We start from the raw sequence: 22,184 nt of genomic DNA on the forward strand, positions 1-22,184 counted from the left end.
CACCAGAGGCATCTTAGTCCCAAGGTGCTCCAGGAAGTACACTTACAGCCAGTCTCTAAACCTCTGCAATGTGTCAGTCATCCCTCCTTTGTCTTCCTGTGCCCCACTCCCCCATATCCTCCCCATCATAGCCTAGAACCTCCCCAGACATCCCCCTCCCCCATAGTGTTTGACTCATGACTGGAAAAACCTGGCTTCCCCACCTTCTCTCTGCCCACAGGTGCAGCATATGGACCCACATCTCCTCATATATAAGTGCATGCTTATACACGTAAACATACGCTCCAAAGGCAGCCAATCTCTGTCTGCACAGGGGCACACTTACCCAATTTTTCCACAGTTACACCCATAACTCTTCTGCACGTAACACACTCTGAACATACCTACACACACACAGACACCCCAAATTCACAGCCCCCCACATATACAAATTCGAGCCACAGACTTATCTCCCCATAGGCATTCTTGCACTTCCACACATGTACCTGAACCCTGACCTCATCGTCCTATAGTTTATCTCTCCTCCTGCTCATAGCCAAGCCCCTATAGGAGAAAATTATCTGTCCTTGTTATATCCTCCCCTCTCACTCCCTTCTCAGTCTAGCTTTCTGTCCCTCTGAAAATGCCCTCTCTGGGGTTACCCAACAGTCTCTCCATCACCAAATCCGACGGGTTTTTTCAGTCCTCATCCTTCTCACCCACCTGCAGCATCTGAACCTGTGGATAAATTAGCCCTCTCACTTCTAGGTCATTTCTCTTGGCTAAGCTGTCTCTTGCCTGTCTGGCTTACCATCTCCCATACACCAAGAGGAGACACCCCAGGGCACTGCCCCGAACCTCCGCAGTTCTGTCTCAGCTCTCTCTCTGTGACTACATGAGCTCCCAGGGGTCCAATGATCACCTCTGTCTAGCTGACACCAGATCTCCATATCCAACTCCAATCTCTCTCACAACTAACAGCAATACTGAACGAGTACACCAAATGGCACAGCATCTAAATATTTAAAGGAAAAGTAAATGTGTTATGAGGCGAAATAGTAAAACGAATAGTAGGACACTTCAATTTATGCTTCTCAGACCTAGATAAATCTAATAAAAAAAAAGAAGTAAAGGACCTAAATAGAATTTTGGAAAAGTTAGCTATGAGAGATTGAAATTTCTGAATGAACATATCAAGGAATATACATATTTCACAGCTGTGCATGGCACCTTCACAAAAATTAGTCATGTATCAAGACATAAAAACCTGGGGCAGCTAGGTGGAGCAGTGGATAGAGTACCAGCCCTGAAGTCAGGAGGAGCTGAGTTCAAATCTCATCTCAGACAACTTAACACATCCTAGCTGTGTGACCCTGGGCAAGTCACTAAACCCCAATTGCCTAAGCAAAAAAAAAAAAAAAAGACATAAAAACCTGACACATTCAAGGAAACAATAATCTTAAAGACATCTTTACAAATCACAATGCAATAAAAACTTCAATAAACTGACATTGAAATTAATTGGAGACTAAATGACAATCCCAAGAATGAGTGAGTCAAAGAGCAAATGATAGAAATAATTGTTACCTTAAAGATAACGATAACACAAGACATCAAAATTTAGGATATGTAGTCAAATGGGTCCTTAGCATAAATTTTATATCTCTCAACACTTTCATTAATAAACAAGAGAACAAATTAATAAATTGCGCATGCAACTAAATAAGCCAAAAAAAACCCCAACAAATTAAAAACTCTCAACTAGCTACCAAAATGTAAATCCTATAAATCAAAGAAGAGACCACAAAATTGAAAACAACCCAATAAACTAATAAGAAAAATCAGGAGCTTTTTTAGATCAATAAAACAGATAAAACATTAGTTAACTTGATTTTTAGAAAGAAAACAGAAAGAAGAAACTCAAAATATCAGTATCAAAAATAAAAACAGTAAATTCACAACCAATAAAGAAGAAATAAAAGAAAGTATTAGGAACAATTTCATCCAATCATATGCCAACAAAATTGAGAAAATAAATGAAATAAAATAATATTTTAAAAAACAGAAAACTTAACTAACCCAATTTGAAACAAAAAATATAATCAGCTGCAATCAAACTCTCAAAGGACAAAAAGAAAAGGTCAGATAATTAACAAGCAAATTTTATCACACATTGAGAGAATACTTCATCCCAATATTTTATAAAGTGTTAATGATAGGAAAAGAAAGAATCCTACTAAATGTCTTCCATGACAAAAAATATCATTTGATTGTAAACTCCTTGACAGCAAGGAGTTTGGGTTTTTTTTTTTTTTTGCATCCCCAGCTTTGATCACTATATCTGGCCATATGTGGTGCCTTAGAGAAGTGTTTAGCCCTTAATATTTATTGAGATACCCAAATCCAGGAAGAGTCTAAACAGAGAACAAAAAAAGTAAAAACTAATCTCCCTAACAAATATTGATACAAATTTTTAAAATAAAATTTTAGCATAGAGACAACAGAAATATATCACAAAGTTGATATGCAATGACTAGGCCAGAATTATAACACTAATGTGAGGCTGGTTCAATACTAGAAAACCTATAAACAAAATATGATAATCATTAAAGCAATTTGATTTTGGTTAAGAAATTGAGGTGACTGGTGACAAAAATTAAGTGTACAACAAACAGGAACAAAAGAGGTAGTAGCCCAGTGTTTGATAAACCCAAAGTTCTCAGCTATTGCAATTAAATCCTCCCCCCCCCCCTTTTTTTTTTTGGCTGAGGCAATTGGGGTTAAGTGACTTGCCCAAGGTCAAACAGCCAGGAAGTATTAAGTGTCTAAAACCAGGTTTGAACTCAAGTCTTCCTGACTTCAGGGACTGTGTTCTATCCACTGAATCACCTAGCTGCCCTCCAAAAACCGTATTTTATTTTAAAAGAAACTTGGAAAAATGGAAAGCAGTCTGGAAGAGAATAGATATAGATTAATATCTCCTATATATCGAGAGAAGCTACAAATGGGTACATGACTTAGACATGAAGAGTGACATATTAAGCAAATTAAACAAAAAGAAGAAATTATCTGTCAGATCTATGGATAGGGGAAGAATTCATGACCAAACAAAACAAAGAAAGGGTCACACAAGATAAAATGGACAATTCTGATTACACAATTTTTTTAAAAATGTAACACAAAATCAATGAAGCAAAAATTAGAAAAAGAAGCAAATGGAGAAAATCTTTGCAAAAAGCTTCTTTGACAAAATTCTCATTTCTGAGATGTATAGGGAATTTCAAATTTATAAAAATAAGAGTCCCAGCAGGAGGATTTCAGGAAGGCCTGGAGAGACTTACATGAAACTGATGTTAAGTGAAATGAGCAGGACCAGGAGATCGTTGTATATTTCAACAATACTATATAATGATAAATTCTGATGGACGTGGCCCTCTTCAACAATAAGATGGACCAAATCAGTTCCATTTGTTCAATAATGAATAGAACCAATTACACACAGCAATAGAACTCTGGGAAATGAGTGTGAACCACTACATAGCAGTTCCAATCCCTTTGTTTTTGTCTGCTTGCATTTTTTATTTCCTTCACAGGTTAATTATACACTATTTCAAAGTCCCATTCTTCTTGTGCAGCAAAATAACTATGGACATGTATACATATATTATATTTAATATATACTTAAAAATATTTAACATGCATTGTTCTACCTGCCATCTGGGGGAGGGGATGGGGAGAAGAAGGAGGAAAATTGGAACAAAAGGTTTTGCAATTGTCAATGCTGAAAAAAATTACCCATGCATATATCTTGTAAACAAAAAGCTATGTAAATAATTTTAAAAAAGAATAAGAGTCATTTCTCAATTAATAAGTGGTCAAAGAATATAAATAGGCATTTTTCAGAAGGAAAAACCTAAATTATCAATAGCTGAATAAAAAAGGGTGTTCTAAATTACAATCATTAGGAAGATGCAAATTAAAATGATCTTAAATTACATCTCATACTCATCAGATTGGAAAAGCTGACCAAAAAAAAGGTCAATGAAAGGTATACTGTAAAATGATGGCTAAAAAATAAAAGCTATAAGTTATATGAAATGATAAAATGAATGGGAAGAACTAGGAAGACATATAAATTGATGCAAATGAAGTGAGCAGAACCAGGAAAATAATTTATACTTTAACAACAATATTATAAAGACAATATTACATTATTTCTTTGGAAGCCTTGGGAACAACCTTCAACCCAATGACCAACCATAAGTCCAGAGGATTCACTATGAAACAGACTACTCATCTGATAGAGAGCTAAAACTCAGAGAATAGATGGAGACATATTTACGCACATTTCAACACATCTAAACCATCAATATCTCTACATGCGCTGAAATACGCTTAAAACTTGCCCACATAATTCAAGTCAATAAACATTTATTAAGTACCTACTGTAAGCCAGGCATTGGACTAAATATTAGGGACATAAAGACAAAAAAAAAAAAAAAAAAAGTAACCTTAAGAAGGGACCTTGGAGGCTATCAAGTCCGATCCTCTCAATTCACAGATGAGGAAGCAGCAGCAGCAAGGTCAAATGACTCATCTATGGTCAGGAAACTATCAAATACTGAAGGGAGTATTTGAACTCAGGTCTTCCAGACTCCAAGACTAACACCTTACCCACAATGTCAATTAAGTAATTGTCCTTGCCTTCAAGGAACTTATGTTCTATTGCGCCAAGCCCTGTGATTCTCTTAATATATCCATACACATTTCCATTATCTCCACAAATACTAAATCTGCCTACTTAAAAACAAAATTACCTATCTCTCTCTCAGAAATATGCAACCATATTCTCCTACATATACATTAAGTTCTCAGTCATGGCCTTGCATATAATAGATACCCAATTGCTATTTAGGTGAATATAATGGAATATTATTTCACAGTATATAGCTAAAAATAGGCCTGTTAGGATTTATAACTAAGATAAGAAATAGAACAACTAAGTAGAGCACTGGATGGAGCACCTGGCCTGGAGGCAGGAAGACTTGAGTTCAAACCCAGCCTCAGACACTAGCTGTGTGACCTTGGGCAAATCACTTAGTCCCATCTGTCTCAGTTTTCTCATATATAAAATGACCTAGAAAAGAAAATGGCAAAACATTCCAGTATCTCTGCCAAGAAAACTCTAAGTGGGATCATGAAGAATCAAACAAGACTAAACAAGTTGACAACAACAAAAAGAAATGATGAATTGGAAGAATTCAGAGAGACAGAAAAATTCTTACAAACTGATACAGAACAAAACATGAACAGAACCAAGAAAACTATATAAAAAGACAACAAAAATATAAACGAAAAGATTACATAGGAACTATTTTCACCGTTTTTGTTGTTGTTTGCTTGCTCTTTGTTTTCTCTCATTTTTCCCCTTTTTGATCTGATTTTTCTTGTGTAACATGATAAATGTGGAAATATATATATAATAGAAGAATTGTACATGTTTCACCTATATTAGATTACTTGCTGTCTAGAGGAAGAGATAAGGGAAAGGAGGGAGAAAATTTTGGAACACAAAGTTTTGCAAGGGTGAATGTTGTAAACTATCTTTGCATGTATTTCCAAAAAAAGTTATTATTTTAAAATAAATAATAAATATATTCCCCCTTTAAAAATAAAATAAAATAAAAATGCTTCAAATAATGGAAAAATCAATGTTTTCCTTGAGAATGTATTATAGACCTACACATCTAGAGCTAGAAGGGATCTTAGAGACTATGTATAATAAAAACTTGTTTCCTGAAATACCGCATACATTATTAGACTTGGTTCCTGAACTGATGTTTTAGCATAATTGTTTTTCTTTGTCACAAGGGAGAGCTCAGTCTCCATTCTTCTCCATGTTACACTTCTAACACTTTGGACTTTCTCTACCAAACCTTTCTTAATCAAGTCTTACCCTTCCCACCTTTGTTTTTCAGCTCCTTTTTTTGTGTTTCTTTTCCTCATTAGAATGCAAATTCCTTGACAGCAAGGGCTATCTTTCTTTCAGCATGTATTAGTAATCTAAGAGCTTAGTCCAGTGCCCAACACATTGTTAGTACTTAATAAATGCCGCCTGACTTACTTGAGCCTGAAGAAAGAGACTGAAATGAAAGGACTGTAGTGTTATAAAGAAAAAAGGCATCAAGGAAATGTATTTTAACTAGTTGAAATAATTAACAACTTTAGCAATGTATCAGCATCTCTATATATTGTCAACAAAGTCCACAGCAAGAAATAGAAAGAGAAATTTCATTTAAAATAACTGCAGACAACATGAAATACTTGGGAATCTACCTGCCAAGACAAATCCAGAAACCATTTGAACACAATTACAAACCACTTTTCAACCAAATAAAGTTGGATCTAAATAATTGGAAAAATGTTCATTGCTTACAAGTGGGATGAACTAATATTATAAAATGTCAATTCTACCTAAATATATTTACTTATTCAATGCCATATAAATTTTTTTTAATTTATGGAGGTAGTAAAAATTTTAAAATGCATGTGGAAGAAGAAAAAATCAAGACTATTAATGGAATCAATGAAAAAAATTAAGAAAGGTAACCCAGCAGTATCAGATCTCAAACTGTATTACAAAGTAGTAATCATAAAACAAGATGGTGGGGCAACTAGGTAGGGTAGTTGATGGAGCACCTGAAGTCAGTATGACCTGAGTTCAAATCTGCTCTCAAACACTTAACACTTCCTAGCTGTGTGATCCTGAAAGTCACTTAACCCCAATTGCCTCAGCAAAACAAAACAAAACAAAACAAAAAATAACCCAAGATGGTACTAAGAAATAGAGTGACAGATCAGTGAAATAGATTAAGTACATTTACAGTAGTAAATGACCATATCTATTATTTAATAAACCCAAAGGTCCAAGTTTTAGGAGTAAGAGATCAACATTTGATAAAATTGCTGGGAAACCTGGCAAAAATTGGGTATAGGTCAACATCTCACACTATATACCAAAATAAAATTAAAATGGATGTTCCTTAGAACTAAAGGGTAATAATCTCAAATTGGCTAAAATGATAATAAAAGATAATGGTAAATGTTGGAGGGAATGTGGGAAAACTGGGTTATTAATACATTGTTGGTGGAATTGTGAAATGATCCAACCATTCTGGAAAGCCATTTGGAACTATGCCCTAAGGTCTATAAAACTGCATACCCTTTGATCCAGCAGTGTCTCTACTGAGTATGTATCCCAAAGAGGTCATAAAAAAATGTTTGCAGCAGCCCTTTTTCTATGCTAATAGCTTTTTTATCTTTCAAAATACATGCAAAGATAGTTTTCAACATTTACCCCAGAAGAACCTTGGGTTCCAAATTTTTCTTCTTCTGTCTCTTCTCCCCCTTCTATAGACATCAAATAATCCAATATAAGTTAAACATGTGAAATTCTGCTAAACACAGTTCCACATTTATCATGCTGCACAAGAAAATTCAGATCACAAGGGAAGAAAAATGAGAGGAAAAAGCACAAGCAAGCAAACAACAAAAAAGTGAAAATACTTTGTGGTAATTCACATTCAGTCCCAATAGTTCTCTCTCTGGATGCAGATGGCTCTCTCCCTCACAAATCTATTGGAATTGGCCTGAATCACCTCACTATTGAATAGAGCCACATCCATCAGAGTTAATCGTCACATAATCTTTTTGTTGCTGTGTAAAATGTTCTCATGGTTCTATTCACTTTACTTGGCATTAGTTCACATAAATCTCTCCAGGTCTCTCTGAAATCATCCTGCTGATCATTTCTTATAGAATAATAATATTCAATTACAATCACATATCATAACTTATTCAGCCATTCTCTAACAGATGGGCATCCACTCAGTTTCCAGTTCCTTTATACTACAAAAAGGGCTGTGTGGAAATATGTTTAGAAGAATTACATATGTTTAACCTATATCAGATTGCTTGCTCTCTTGGGGAAGGGGATGGTGGGGAAAGAAGGGAGAAAAATTTGGAACACAAAGTTTCTCAAAGTTGTTGAAAACTATTTTTGCATGTCTTTGGGAAAAATAAAATGCTAAAGAAAGAAAGGATGATAATATAAGCAAATTGATAAAGCATGAAAAAATGTTGAATCTATGGATAAGAGAAGAATTTATGAGCAAACAACATATAGAGAAGGGATATAAAATAAATAATTTTATTACATTAAAAAGGTTTTGCACAAATACAACCAATGCATCCAAGATTAGAAGGAAAGTAGAAAACTAGAGGGGGGAATTTTAAAGGCCTCAGTTCTCAAATATAGAGAGAAAGAAGCAAATTTCTAAGAATGAGTCATTCCCCAATTAATAAGTGGTTAAAGGATAAGAACAAGCAGTTTTCAGAAGAATCAAATCGATCAAAGATATCAAATCAAGTTGTCTTTTGAAAAAAATGCTCTGTTACTATTGATTAGGGAATGAACAACCCTAAGGTATCTCCTCTTATCTATCAGGTTGACTAATATGATAGGAAAGGAAAATTACAAATGTCGGAGGGAATGTGGGAAAATTGGCCCTCTAATGCATTGTTGATAGAGTTATGAACTAATTCAATCATTCTGGAGAACAATTTGGAACTATGCCCAAAGGATTGTAAAATTGTCCTTTGACCCAGTAATATCACTACTATGTCTGTATCCTAAGGAGATATTTTTTTAAAAGAAAAAAAACCCTCCAGTACAAAAAAATACTTACATCAGTTCTTTTTGTGATGATAAAGAATTAAAAATTAATGGAATGCCCATCAATTAGTGAATGACTGAACAAGTTATATGATTGTAGTGGAATATCGCTATGTTATAAGAAAAAGGCAAGAAGGATGCTTTTCAGAAAAACCAGAAAAGACATACATAAACTGATGCAAAGTGAAGTGAGTAGAACCAGGAAAAGGTTGTACATAGTAGTGTACATAGTAACAGCAATACGGTAATAACAATGATCAACTATGAAAGACTTAGCTATTTTCAGAAATGCAATGATCTGAGACAGTTCCATAGGATTCATGATACATCTATATCCAGAAAGAGAATTAATGAATTTTGAATCTAAATTGAAGCATTTTTTAAAATTAGCTTTATTTTTCTAAAGGGTTTTTTGTCTGTTTTCTTCCACAACATGACTAATAGGGAAATATGTTTTATATGATTATATATAGTTTATTTTTTATTATTATAGCTTTTTAGTTACAAGACATATGCATGGGTAATTTTTCAGCATTGACAATTGCAAAACCTTTTGCTCCAACTTTTCCCCTCCTTTCTTCCATCCCTCCCCCAGGTGGCAGGTTGACCAATACATGTTAAATATGCTAAAGTATAAATTAAATACAATATATGTATACATGTCCAAACAGTTGTTTTGCTTCACAAAAAGAATCGGACTTTGAAATAGTGTACAATTAGCCTGGGAAGGAAATCCAAAATGCAGGTGGACAAAAATAGGGGTATTGGGAATTCTATGTAGTGGTTCATAGTCAACTCCAGAGTTCTTTCACTGAGTACACATATGTAGTTTAAATAAAATTGCTTGACTTCTCAATGAGTGGGGAGGGGAGGGAGGGAAAGAATTTGGAAATTAACATTTTTTTAAAAAGAATGTTAAAAATAATTTGCATGTAATTGGACAAAAATAAAATACATTTTTTTAATTGCCTGAGACCCAGAAGAAAACTTAGACATTATCTAATATAACACTATCATTTTACAGAAGGAGAAATGGAGATTTGGAGAAAGAGATTTGCCAGGGATCATATAGTTAGGTCAGTGATACAGCTAGGAAAAGAGCCTGAGCCTTTCTGAGCCTCCATCCTGGAGGGAAAGACAAGCTAAGAACTCTAGAACTCTGGATGGTCCTGATGAGGTCGTGGGCAGTGAGGTCATAATATCCCCCTCAGGATGTTGGAGGAGGAATGCAGAGGGCAGCCTAGAGGGCAAGGAGAGGCTCAGGATGGGTCCAAGACCTTAATGTGAACACAGAGGGAGCCGCACCCACAGCTGCTATCCACCATGGGTAACTACAACTCTCGGAAGAAAACCAAGGTTCCCAAGAAGAAACTAAAGAAGAAACCTCCAGACAAGGAGAAGGCCAAGAAGAAGGCCTTCTTTGGCTGCTCGAAGAGAAAATCGAGTGTGAGTGTCCGGGAGAATCCCAGCCCAGTAGCCCACTGGGGGAGGCTAGCAGACCTGTCTGGCTCTTGATTCCTGGCTCCTTTCCAAGCCTGGCCTAAAGATGAAATGTTGTGCTCTAAGCCCATACCCAGGGAAGAACACAGTGGGCCCAGAGTTTGCCCCCATGGACTGGTCCCTTTACCTCCCATCCTGTGGCCAGGGGTTCCTCCCTGCCCAGGGGTGAAGAGAAGAGAAGTCTTAGGAACACCCAAAAACCAGTCACATGAAGCCCTAGGTCCTTTTGGGTTTTTCCATCTGCAAAATAGGAAGGGGACCCAGCCTCTGTTGGAGGCAAGGAAGTTTCACCAGCTTTACTCTTCCTTCTCCACAGCCCAAGATTGTGTTGCTCCTGCCCTTGCACAAGAGGAGCCAGCTGGCAGAGACTAGCGTGTCCCCTCCATCCCAGTGGGCCGGAAGGCCTGAGGATGAGGCCGGAGCAACACCCGCGGACTGCTCGCTGAAAGGTGCAGGGGATGGGATGGGTCCCCAGGCGGACTCTCGGGCGCGGGAGATGAAGAAGATTTTGGTCTTCCTGCTACTGCTGGATGCCCGCCTGCAGGACGAGTGGTGGAAAACGGATGGTGGTTCCAAGAATGCCCAGGCCTGGCAGCACCTTCACAGCCGGCTGCTAGCTGAGAATGAGGCTGAGGACCAGCCACACCCACAGAAGCACTGGCACCAAACCCGCTGCCAGTACTGAGCCCGGCCAGGACAAGCAGGACAATAAAGATCATGGAGCATTCGAGTGGTTGGCCAGAGATGGTATGTCCCTGAGCTGGCTCTAGGGCACTTGGGGGGCAGCCTCTTGGCCCCCCACCCCCAGTACATGGCTGTGGCAATAAAAGCACAGAAATGGGGAGGGGTTGGGACAAGCAGTGACTGCCACTCCTTCCTCTCTTTCTTCCCAACCTCCCCCAGGGTTAGATCAAGAGGGGGGATCCAGACAGTGAGCCTGGAAATCTCAGGATCACAGACATAAAGCTTAGATGAACATGACTAAACAAGCTAAGCTGAGGTCTCTTGGGGCCTCTGACCCCTGGTACAAGGCGTAGTGGATGGATGCAACTGAAATAGAAGCCTCTCCTGGCTGAACCAGCTCCACCAAACACATGCCCACCCCATCCATTGGCTTCATTTCTCCTCTTGCTACACAGAGAATCCCCAAATCTGTATCTCAAGCCCCATTTGTTCTCCCAAGCTTCAATCTACATCTCCACCTCTATGTGCTGTATACATCTCAGACTAAATAGGTACAAGACCAAAATTTGTGTTGTTCCCTAAAAGGAGGGAAAAAATCCTCCCTGACTATTCTGTCAATGGCACCACCATTCTCTGGGTCAGCCAGGCTAGAAACATTTAGCTTTTCCCTCTCTGGTCAATCAGGGAATCACTATCAGGGAAGAGAGGGCCGAAGTGAGGAAGACTCATCCTCCTAAGTTCTAAGCACTACTAGTATTAGGTGCAAACGGGACAGCTCGAGGGTGCAGGGCCTAGAGTCACAAAGACTCTTCCAAAGATCAAATCTGGCCTCAGACAGTAGCTGTGTGAGCCAGGGCAAATCAAAATCACCCTGTTTGCCTCAGTTTTCTTATCTGTAAAATGAGCTGGAGAAGGAAATGGCAAACTATTCCAGTATTTCTGCCAAAGAAAATCCCAAATGGGGTCATGAAGAGTTAAACACAATTAAAATGAACAACAAACAAAAAGTCCAGTTAATGACCAGTTCTTATCAATTCTACATGGATAATATATGTATCACTTCTCTCCTTTTCTACTATCAGCTAGTTCAAGCCCTCTCTTTTCTTGCTTATACTTCTGAAGCAGCCTCCCTATAAGTCCCCTTGCCTCAGTCTAGTCTCTCCAATTCATCCTTTACATGCTGCCAAAATAATCTTTCAAATATCTAACCATTTCACTCCCCTACTCAAAACTCAATAGTTTCCTATTACCTCTATGATAAAACAAAAACTCATAACCTGATGTTTGAGGCACTCCACAACTGTCTTTTATCTCCTGCTTGCTATATGTGTTAGCTAAACTGATCTGCTTACTGTCTCCCTGAAAAAGACTTCTATTTTCCCATCTTTCCACCTTTGCTGCTCTCTCTACCCACAACCCTCCATCTCCCAGAAAGGTCTTCTCTGGCCCAACTTGCATAAGTCCTATTCATCCTTCAATGCTCGGCTTAAATCTTACTTCTCCAATTAAGATTTAACTGACCACTGCAGCCCAAAGTCCTCTCTTGAAATGAACCCACTGTGCATGAGCCAGTCTGCCCTGATCTTCAAGCATTTTATATTTACCTCCTGTCTCCACTGCTGGAATTCACCTAGATGCCATTAATGAGACCACCATCAGAACCAAGAGAGCTGAAAGTGCACCTTTCCAGGACATACCTGAAAAAGTCACACAGCCTCTCCGTGTGTAGGCAGGAAGAGTGGGTGGGGAGGAACAGAATGAGAATGTGGGATTAGGGGATAGCAGTCTAGAGAAATGGTAGAGAGGGATGGCTTCTGCCCAGCCCTTGAGGAATTAACCCCTCTAGTTGTTGCCATTCCCAACCTATTTCTCGCAGCCTACTCTTCTTGAGGGACCTTAACTGGGAGAGGCAAAGGTAAGAACAAAGGGGAAGCAAGGGAAGCCTGTGAGGATCCTGAGACTCAGACAACATAGGCAAATCTGTAACATAAGGGCAGCTAGGTGATGCAGTGGATAGCATTCCAGCCTGAAGTCAGGAAGGCTCATCTTCCCAAGTTCAAATCTGGCCTTAGACACTTAGACACAACTAGATATGTGATTTTTTGGTGAGTCACATAACCCTTTTTGCCTCAGTTTCCTCATCTGTAAAATGAGCTGAAGAAGGAAATGGTAAACCACACTAGTATCTCTGCCAGGAAAACCCCAAATGAGGATATAAAGAATCAGGCACAACTAAAAACTGAACACCAATAAGCATAAGGCAGGGAAAGGGAGTGAGGAGGGCCCGGGGTATTCAAGCCCTAGGGATTGACCAAATAGCAAAGTACATAATAGTTTGGGGGGGCCTCAATTCCTTTGCTGGTTCACAGAGGGGAATGACTGATGTGATCAGCTCCTAGAAATTGCCTCCCCCACAGAAGCTATAGTTGCCTCTACATTGTGGTCCTGGACTCTATTACTTTCTGCTCAGAAGACTGGCCCCTCCATCTTTGTCCTTAGCCAATATCTGCCCAGCTCTCTGGCTCACTTTCTGCACTCTAGCTTCAGCCCTTCATCACTTAATGGAATTGTTCCCTCCTAGTCACCAGTGACCTTCCTAATCACCAAATCACAGGGTTGTGGATTTAGAACTAGCAAGAAGTTAGCCAAACCCTTCAGTTTACAGATGAGAAAACTGAGGTCTATTGAGGTTAAGGCCTAAAGTCATACGGGTAATGCCAGATGTGGAATCAAACCAGGACGTCCAGTCCTTGAGCTGGTGGTCTTTCCTCCATGCAAGGCAGCAGTCCCCTTCTTTTGCTCTCTCCACCACCTCTCACATCTCTGCAGCTTGTGACATCATCAGCTCCTCTATCCGACATGCTTTCCTCCCCAGGCTTCAGCAAACAGCTCAGTCTCTTATTTTTCCTTCCTATCTAACTCCATTTCCTTCTCAGTCTTCTTGGATGGCTCTAACTCTGTCATCATGGAGTCAAAGCCTGTGTTTCCCAAGAATCAGTCCGTAGTTTTCATAGCATTTGGAGCCACAAAGAACCTCAGTGATCGTGTGGGCTGACTCCAGCTCTTGAAACCAAGAAGTAACTAGCTTGGGATCACAGTCTCCCACAATATAGCACAGAAGTCAAGACTACTCCAAATCCAGGCTCCTTCCTCAGGACTTTTCTCTGCCCTCATCACTGGCAATCTCCTGCCTTCCAAAAAGAAGCAGTAGTTTTTCCTCAGTACCAGGCACTCTGCTAGGAGGAGAGACCAAGGACAAAAGCAACCCAGTTCATTCCCCCAAGGAGCTTTCATTCCACGTCAGATACCTTCCTAATTTATATCTTCAGTCCCAACCTTTTTTCTAAGCTTCAAGTCCACAGTTCTGGATTGTTGTTCAGTTGAGTCTCTTTGAAACCCTGTGGCCCATAGCATATCAATGCTGGTGGTGGAGTTTTCTTGGCCTGGTTTGCCATTTCCTTCTCCGGCTCATTTTACAGATGAAGACACTGAGGCAAACAGGGTGAAGGGGCTTGCCCAGAGTCACACAACTAGTAAATGTCTGAGATTACATTTTAATTTACGTCTTCCTGACTCCAGGCCCAGCACTCTATTCACTGAATCAGCTAGCTACATCTTTCAGAATAACCCTTCCCTGCACTAACCTCTCAAACTCAGTACTTCCCAAACCTCATCCCTCTATCAATCTCCCACCTGACATCATCATGTGTAGCACCCACTCCACCATGTCTAAAAACCTTGGGGTGTGACCACGGATCCTCCCTCTCTCTAACCAGCCATGTCTAGTCAGTCCTGGGGACTCCCTCCTTGTGGCTGCTCTTCTATATATTCTCTCCCTGCAGTCCTATTGCTCCTATCCCAATATGGGGATTCCTTAAGCCCTGCCTGAACTCTGATAACAGCTGCTTTGCAAAACTCCTTTACAGTTTGCTTCCCCCTCCCCCAGGCCGTTACCAGGACATGTCATGTTACTCTTTCCCAAAAATGCTTGGATCAAGCTCTGCGTTGGCCTTCAGGGATCCCTCTTCCCTTTCCAGCTCATCCCTCATCCCTCTCCTCTATGCTCTCTACCACCCAGCCAGAGTGGCCAGGGCCCTGGCCCTTCTCTCTCCTCCCACTTTCCTTCCCTTCCCCTGGTCCCAGGACCAGCCCTCTCTTCTCCATTTGTTAAATCCCTGGCCATCCTTTAAGGCTCCATTAACATAACACTCCTTGTGTTCCACATTCCTTCATCCTTGTAGGCGTTTATCACATAATGCTGTGCTGTCTTAGGCTCCATCTTCTCATCCTAAATTGTAACCCTCCAGAGAGCAGGGCCCTACCTTAAACAGGTTTTGCATCCACCTAGCTCCCACACTTTGCACACTGTTTAGTCATTTTTTCAGTTCTGTCTGGGCTTTTCATGACCCGCTTTGGAGTTTTCTTGGCAAAGATACTGAAGGGGGTGGCCATTTCCTTCTCCAATTGACTTTACAAATGAGTAAACTGAGGAAAACAGCTGCCAGTGACTGATTGGTGAGCACTTCCACTGCCCCAGACCTTTGTTCCGGCCTAGGCCACAGCTCTCCAGGCTGGCTTTCCAGGCAGTGCCCAAGTTGGCAGCCAATGTGCTGGTGGCTGGGGTCCCCATGCTCTTTCCTGGCTTTCCCCAGTGGCTGCGGCTGAAGGCCCTATGCCAGGAGCAGCAACATTGCTGGCCATTGTTGCCACAGGCAGTGGCTTCAGGGGACAGCGTCACACATCCACAGCTGGTGGCCATTCCTGAGCAGGGCCTGGCAGCCTAGGTGAGAGGCTCTGAGGCTGGCTCCCTCCACTCCTTCCATGGCCAATGGGTAACACCTGCGCTGTGTGAGGAGCGAGGGGCACACGGTGCACATGGGGACTTTGCATAAAGGGGGATACAAAGACAGCCGTATCTACAGCTAATGCTTAGAATGCTAGCAAAGACATTTGGGAGACCCAAAGAGAACCTGGAAACAGAGCCAGATACTCTCTGGTCCTAGGCAGGGCAACTCCTTGATCCTAGATAGGGATCACAGAGCCAGGGTATGGCTCAGGGCTTCCCTTTACCTGGCCAACTTATTCCCTCCTAAGCAGCTGTCTGGGAGGACAGTAAGTGCTGTGTAGCTGTGAGGGTGCAGGATTGCAGGTAACTCAGATGTAACTGTGCATGTCTGTGGAGTGGGAGCACTTGGAGGTGAACGTTTCTGAGGGTATCTATGTGAGAGCAGGCTGATAGATCCAGGGAAATAAATGTGCTTGAGTGTGAAGTGTTCACAAGGAAAACAATCACATAATGAAACCTGGAGAAACATTGGTAAGGTAAAGAATCTCTCCTTTGGGTTTTTTTCTAATTGGGTTGTCTTAAAGTGAAATTATGAAAATGGGCCCAGGCAGGACAGGAAGAAGTGGGTCTGGCTGGATCCAGCCCCCAGGCTCTGCTCATCCTCCTCTCTGCTCAGAGGATTCCTGCTGCCTCCTCCTCTTCTGATTCTACATGCTGCCTCCTTTTCCCTCTTCCTCTTGAACACACACACACACACACACACACACACACACACACACACACACACCCCACAGTGTCTCTCTCTCTCTCTCCTTTCTCTCTGTGTCTGTGTCTCTCTATCTTTTTCTCTGTCTGTCTGCCTCTCCTTTCTCTTTCTGTCTGTCTCTCTCCTTTCTCTCTCTTTGTCTGTCTGTCTCTCTCTGGAGTTTTCAATAAGATTTTATTTGAGATAATGGAAGAAAGATCACAGAGTCATAGGGTTAGAGCTGAAAGAAACCTTGATAGTCATCTACACAAACCCCTCTTTTTATAGATGGGGAAACAGACCTAGTCAGGTAAAACAACACCACCAGGGCCCCTCCAGACAGCCAAGGTAGTGCCAGGATGAATCAGGATCTGTTGTCCTTCCCACAAAGCAATTCTGTCAACCAGGCAAACAAGGCAAACCGAAACTCTGCACTGCTGGCCCCCGACCCCCAGACACCCATGGCCGTTGACGGACCCCACCACTCTATCCCTGGAAGTCTGCCCTGCTGGCTGCCTGGCTAACAACAAAAGGCAGGTACCGGTCCTTGCCACCAGTTTTGAGGGCCGGGACTCCAGCCTGTGTATGGCCTTGTATTTGCCTTAGCAAGGCTGCTTCCCTGGGGACCGGGTCCTCGTTTCTGTCCCCAGCCAGGGAGGCTGCTCCCAGGTTACAAGTGCCCACCCCTCCCACAGTGATATGGTCCATCCTCACACACACCTGGGGAACACCCAGCAATACCTACATGTAATTCCCAGGAGCAGCGAAGGGAGAAGGAAGGGGTGAGGGAGGAGAATCCATGAGCATTGGAGCACAGCTTCGCCTGGATTTGCCCATGTAGGTGTGTGTGTATATGTAATATGCTAGCATAGAGGGCCCTCGCTGCTCGTACCAAGCTTGTCTCAGACCCGCTACTTCTCCTGGCTCCCCCAGCTCCCCCACTCTCCAGCCACAGGGATATAGGGGAGCCCAGCATCAGGAGGCCTTAGACCCTCAGTGCCCACTCACCAGCTTGGTGGCATCCATGGCAGCGAGCACAGCGCTGTTCAGGGCCTCCAGGGCAGCCAGTACAGGTCGGTACGCCCCCAGATGCTCTGAGAAATAATCTAGCATTGGGTGGAGAGATAGGAAAATGGCTGTGTTATACTATGAAAGATCTGCCCACCTAGGGCCCCAAACACCCAGGTCCCTCCCTGCCCAGGTCTTCTACCTGGCTCACCTCCCCAAGGTCCCCATCTGTCTGGTCAGTGGTGCAGTCTTGGGGCCTGGGAACAAGGGAGGGAAGGCTGATGAGAGAGCCCTGGCAGGGACGTATCAAGGGCAAATGGAGAAGTCCCAGACTTCCTGCTCAAAGCAGCCATCGGAAGGGCAAAATGCAGAGCTGGGGAAGAGATGGACTGAGGGGATGGGACAGAGGACTGGGCCAGCTCCCTCCTAGACCACCTCTGGGACTCAGGACCCAACAATATCCTGTAAAGCTCTTCTCAGGAGTGGGGAAAAGAATCGGTGTTAAGGGAACACCAGGAGAAGGTGTTAAGGGAACCAGGAGATTCAGAACTAGAGAGGCCCCTTGTACAGCTGAACTCTCCTTCCTGAGACCCCCTAAGAGGGAAGAGGAAAGGGCAAGGCCTAAACTAACGGCTCTCCTTCATCTCTTGACAAATAGAGCTCAAAGAATTCCAATAACCTCCCTTCTTATCAGCTAACAAATCCTATCCCCTTCAACTCAGGAGCTCCCCAAATTCTAGAGCGGGGCTATCTCTCAGGAGCCAGACTCCAAGGCTCCTGGCTTTGGATTGCTAGAGTGGCAGGGCATAGCAGCGCCCCAAAGAAACATAGAATGTATGTGAATTCATACAAGTCTGTATAAATATACATCAGGACAGAGCCAGGCCCATCAGAGATCTGGCAGCAACTTACCGCAAAGCTTCTCAGTTTCCAGATTGCTGCAGGGAAAAAAGAAATCAGGGCTTGTTAGACAGTGTTTGACATCCAAGTGGTGGCTGCTACAAAAATAGCATAGGGGAACCTGCTGATTAGGGGTTTTGTAGGTCCAGAGCCCCCTGGCAAGGACCCTCCCTCAGAGTCTTTCCTAGCAGGGCCAGAGGAAGGCATCAATCTGCAGCCATTATCCCTGATCCCTCTGGGCTGGCCCAGTACCTCACAGGAATAGAAGGTCAGCACCTACTTCCCTTTACTGGCTTCAGGAACTGACTGGAAGCCAGCTTCCAGGGGCCATATGCCCAGTCTTATACAAATATGTTCCTGTGCATATGTGTGTGTGCATGTGCAGAGTGGTACGGCACCCTGGGAAACGGTTTTGATGCTGCTTCTGGGGCTGACTCTATTTCAGGCTCATGGTACCATTCCAGTCTAACCCTTTTTAGTCCATGCCTTCTCCCTCTCATCCCTAACTCCCCAAGGAAACTCTCATCAAGCACCACATGTTCCCTCCCCCAAACTTCCCAGTCTTTCTACAAACTTCTCAAGGTCCCATCCCTATGCAGACTAAGTTCCCCTGTCCCTGCCCAGATCCTTCAGAGCCCCTTAGAAGCCAGAGACCATATCACTCTTTTCTAGAAAAGGAGGAAAACCTTCACTTCTTCTATCCCACTTAGTAAGTGGCCTGTTTGGTATGAGAGTAGTAATCTGGTTGTGAGAGGAAGCTCAAGGTCCATCCCAAAAACTATTCCTGCTCTGTAGTTCGGATAAATGCACAGCCAGAAGCTCCCCTGGATCAGGGGACAAGGGATATAGATCCTAACCCCAAAATTTGGATTAAGCTTGAGTGGGAGGCCAGACAGCCTGGCCCACATCTGTCTGAAATCCCTGGGACGAGCTCAGGTTTCTTTAATGTGGACTGTCCTGACATGGGAAGCTTTGTCCTTCTACCCCTCGATGAGATGGGGATTGGGCAGTAAACCCATTCCTCCGCCTTGGACAGGTTGGTGCTAGTAGAAAGTGGAGGGGTGCAGAGGAGGAAGCCTGGTTCATCTCCAGGCTATTTTGAGACCCTGGCTTGGATTTATCCCAGCAGGCAGGAGCTGAGCTGCTCAGAGTGTGTCTGGAGGAGGAGTGGAGGAGGAGGAGGGAGGACCATCAGCTCAACCTGAAACCCAGAGGTAATCCCTAGGCTCACTGACCTGGTCCCTTACACCTAGTCTCAGCCCAGGAGAATGGTCTCATCCCGTAGTCCCTTGGCCTTGGGAGACACCTTCCCTCCCAGGACTGTGAGGGCGGGACCTCCCTAGGACTCCTCACTCAGTTCAGCTCAGCTCAGCTCAGCTCCCAGCTCACGATCAGCTCCTGCCAGCTGCCCCTCGTTATTCTCAAATGCTCATTAACCATAATTAGCACTGAGCTGGTAACGAAGGGTGTGAGTGAGTCACCATTCTCTTTCGGGGAGCATCTGCTGAGCAGAGCAAGAGGGAGCTAGGAACACCGAGACTGGTGACTCCATGACCCACAGCTCAGTTCCGCTCCATCTGGGGCCCCCAGCCCCATTTCCATCCCCATCCATCATCTCGGCTGCCTCCACTTTAGAACCCAGAGTCTAGTGCCAAGGTGGAGGTCCAGAAACTGCGTAGAATATTTCTTCCCCTGGACAATAAGGAAGTGAGAAGGTCTGCCCAGCAGATGCTCCACCACTCCATCAGGGCATGGGCTGTAGAGATTAATGTCGGGCAGTGCCAGGCAGCAGCCGTCTAAAAGAAAGAGCACTAGTTCGGTTCCCAGTCTGCCACTAATTTGTGTGATCTTGGACAAAACAAGGCCATCTCTGGGCTTGTTTCTTCTTTGTCTTATAGGATGACAGGACTAGAGGGGAGCTTATACTCCTTATACACATGAGGAAACTGAGTCCCAAGGAAGTAAAAGGATGTGCCCACTACCCTTCCTCCTACACTGTACCCAAGACACAACCTTCCCCTCCCACCAACCATCATTTTCTCAGAGTCCTCGTCCTGACAAACACTCACTCTGAGTAATGCCGGTCAATGTTGCTGAAGAGCTCCCGGAGTTCCCCAGAACTAAGAATCCCGTCTGCAAAATAATTCTGGAATTCCTCAAAGGACAGCTTCCCGTCATCTATGGGAACGGGAAAAGGAAAAGTCAGAATCCCAGCCTTAACCCCAGCCCCTTTGGAGGACAGAGGAGTGGGAGATACAAACAGCTAGGTACTGGGGACAGGGGTCATCAGGCCTTTCAGAATGCCCCCACTAACCCCCTCTTTCCACAGACTGGCAGGGACCAGGGAGATGGACTTCTCCCGTCCAGTTAACATCAGGTCATTCTCCAACTACCATCGGCCCATAAGGAGACAGAGGGAGTCCTGCCCTGCAAGGCTAAACTTCTGGGAGTTCTAAAAGGGAGGCTGTGTGGTTATTTGTGGAGGGGAAAGGATCTGAGCTGGGACCAGGAGCCTGGAGATTGATGGGAGATTGCGGGAAGCAATGAAAAACAGAGGCTGTCCAGACAAGGGCAGATGGATAGAGATATCCCAGAGGCTGTCAGAGCCATCTAACCAAGGCTCTTTGGGGTTGAGAGGGGAAAGAAGGGAAGGATCTTCAGAGCTTCAGGGCAGGTCAGCCAGGCTTTCACGTGTTTCCCAATTCCTCTCCTGCTGACTGGCCTTGCGGCCCTAGTGTCCGAGCAGCACTCCACCCCCAAGGTGCTGTCAGTTGTGGATCTTCCTGACCTCTTTTCCTCTTCCCCCGTTCCCCTCCACGGGGGCCATTGCTCACCATTCTTATCTGCTCGACGGAAAACCTGAAAGGGAATATTAGAAGGAACATGTCAGTCCTGGGTGGACTTCCTCCCTCAGGCAGAAGCACAGCTCTTTACCTAGGCTTACGTCCCTGCAGTTAACACCAGACAAGAAGCACTCGCACTACCAGGCCCCGTGTCCTCAGACAGAAACTGTCCTTCAGCTTTACCCTCCAGCCGACAGGCTGCTCAGAATTCAGAAAGGTGGAAATGCTGAATTTGGAGCCGGAGGTTCAGGATTCAAATCCCGGCTCCAAGTGGTATTACTCCTTGTGTGACCCTGGGCAGACCTACCTAATCTTAGTCTCACTTTCGCATCGGGAAAATGAGGCGCTCAGGCCAAATAAATTTGAAGGTTCCCTTTAAAGCTATGATCCTAAACCAAATATTGCTTTACACTCGGAGGCCAAACCTCTCCTGGACCGCATCTGGGACTCAGGTTCTGTCGGTAGGAGAAAGGGGAAGCTCTCCCACAGTATCCGAGGGGCCAGGACCTGTTGTTTGTCTTTCCTTCTGGAAGAGGAAAGTGAAGCCATGACATGAGAGTGAACTGGGCTGGAGGTAGGGAGGGCTGGCCAGGGCCCCGCCTCACTTTCCTAGCAGTGGCAGATGTGGATCAGGACGACTGGAGGGGGCCTGGATGCAGTGGGGGAACCTTGGACTTTTTAAGCAAGGTCTTTAACAGGTCTCAGTATGCCTGAAGCGGAGCCCAGTCAGTGCTAAGGAGAGGCAAGAAGCAAGGGGCACGGGCACCTGGCTCGGGGGCTGCTCTCGCCATTCAACAGGGAACACTCAACTGACCCTTCCAGGCTAGTCCTCGGTCCTCTCAATGTAGTCGGTGAAGGGGTGGGGATGGGGAGAGGCTCAATGTCCTTCCCAGGAACTAGCGGGTCTCTCTTGTCCCTGAACACAAACTAGAACAGGCTCATCCCCTTAACTGTGTCCTCATCCCCAGCAGCTAGCTACCCTGTCCTGCCTCCCTCTGAGCTCCC

The 22,184-nt window shown here is 43.6% G+C and overlaps 2 protein-coding genes across 10 annotated transcripts in view; one reads left to right on the top strand and one right to left on the bottom strand.

Moving 5' to 3' along the window:
• Positions 1-22,184, bottom strand: part of NECAB3 (N-terminal EF-hand calcium binding protein 3) — a 43,729-nt gene that overhangs the window by 19,316 nt on the left and 2,229 nt on the right. For all 9 annotated transcript variants that reach the window (XM_074292413.1, XM_074292409.1, XM_074292412.1 and 6 more), the window contains exons 2-5: positions 21,171-21,195; positions 20,406-20,514; positions 18,349-18,374; positions 17,437-17,534 (exon numbers count right to left, since the gene is read on the bottom strand). In XM_074292413.1, coding sequence (XP_074148514.1) covers positions 17,437-17,534; positions 18,349-18,374; positions 20,406-20,514; positions 21,171-21,195 — 258 coding nt within the window. The remainder of the gene's footprint in view (positions 1-17,436; positions 17,535-18,348; positions 18,375-20,405; positions 20,515-21,170; positions 21,196-22,184) is intronic.
• On the top strand, positions 9,914-10,943 carry C2H20orf144 (chromosome 2 C20orf144 homolog). Its single transcript, XM_074292414.1, has 2 exons — positions 9,914-10,159; positions 10,530-10,943. The coding sequence occupies exons 1-2, from the start codon at positions 10,037-10,039 to the stop codon at positions 10,896-10,898; spliced, it is 492 nt and encodes a 163-aa protein (XP_074148515.1). The 5' UTR covers positions 9,914-10,036; the 3' UTR covers positions 10,899-10,943.

The sequence above is a fragment of the Sminthopsis crassicaudata genome, chromosome 2 (assembly GCF_048593235.1).
Source record: "Sminthopsis crassicaudata isolate SCR6 chromosome 2, ASM4859323v1, whole genome shotgun sequence".
Lineage (NCBI taxonomy): Eukaryota > Metazoa > Chordata > Mammalia > Dasyuromorphia > Dasyuridae > Sminthopsis > Sminthopsis crassicaudata.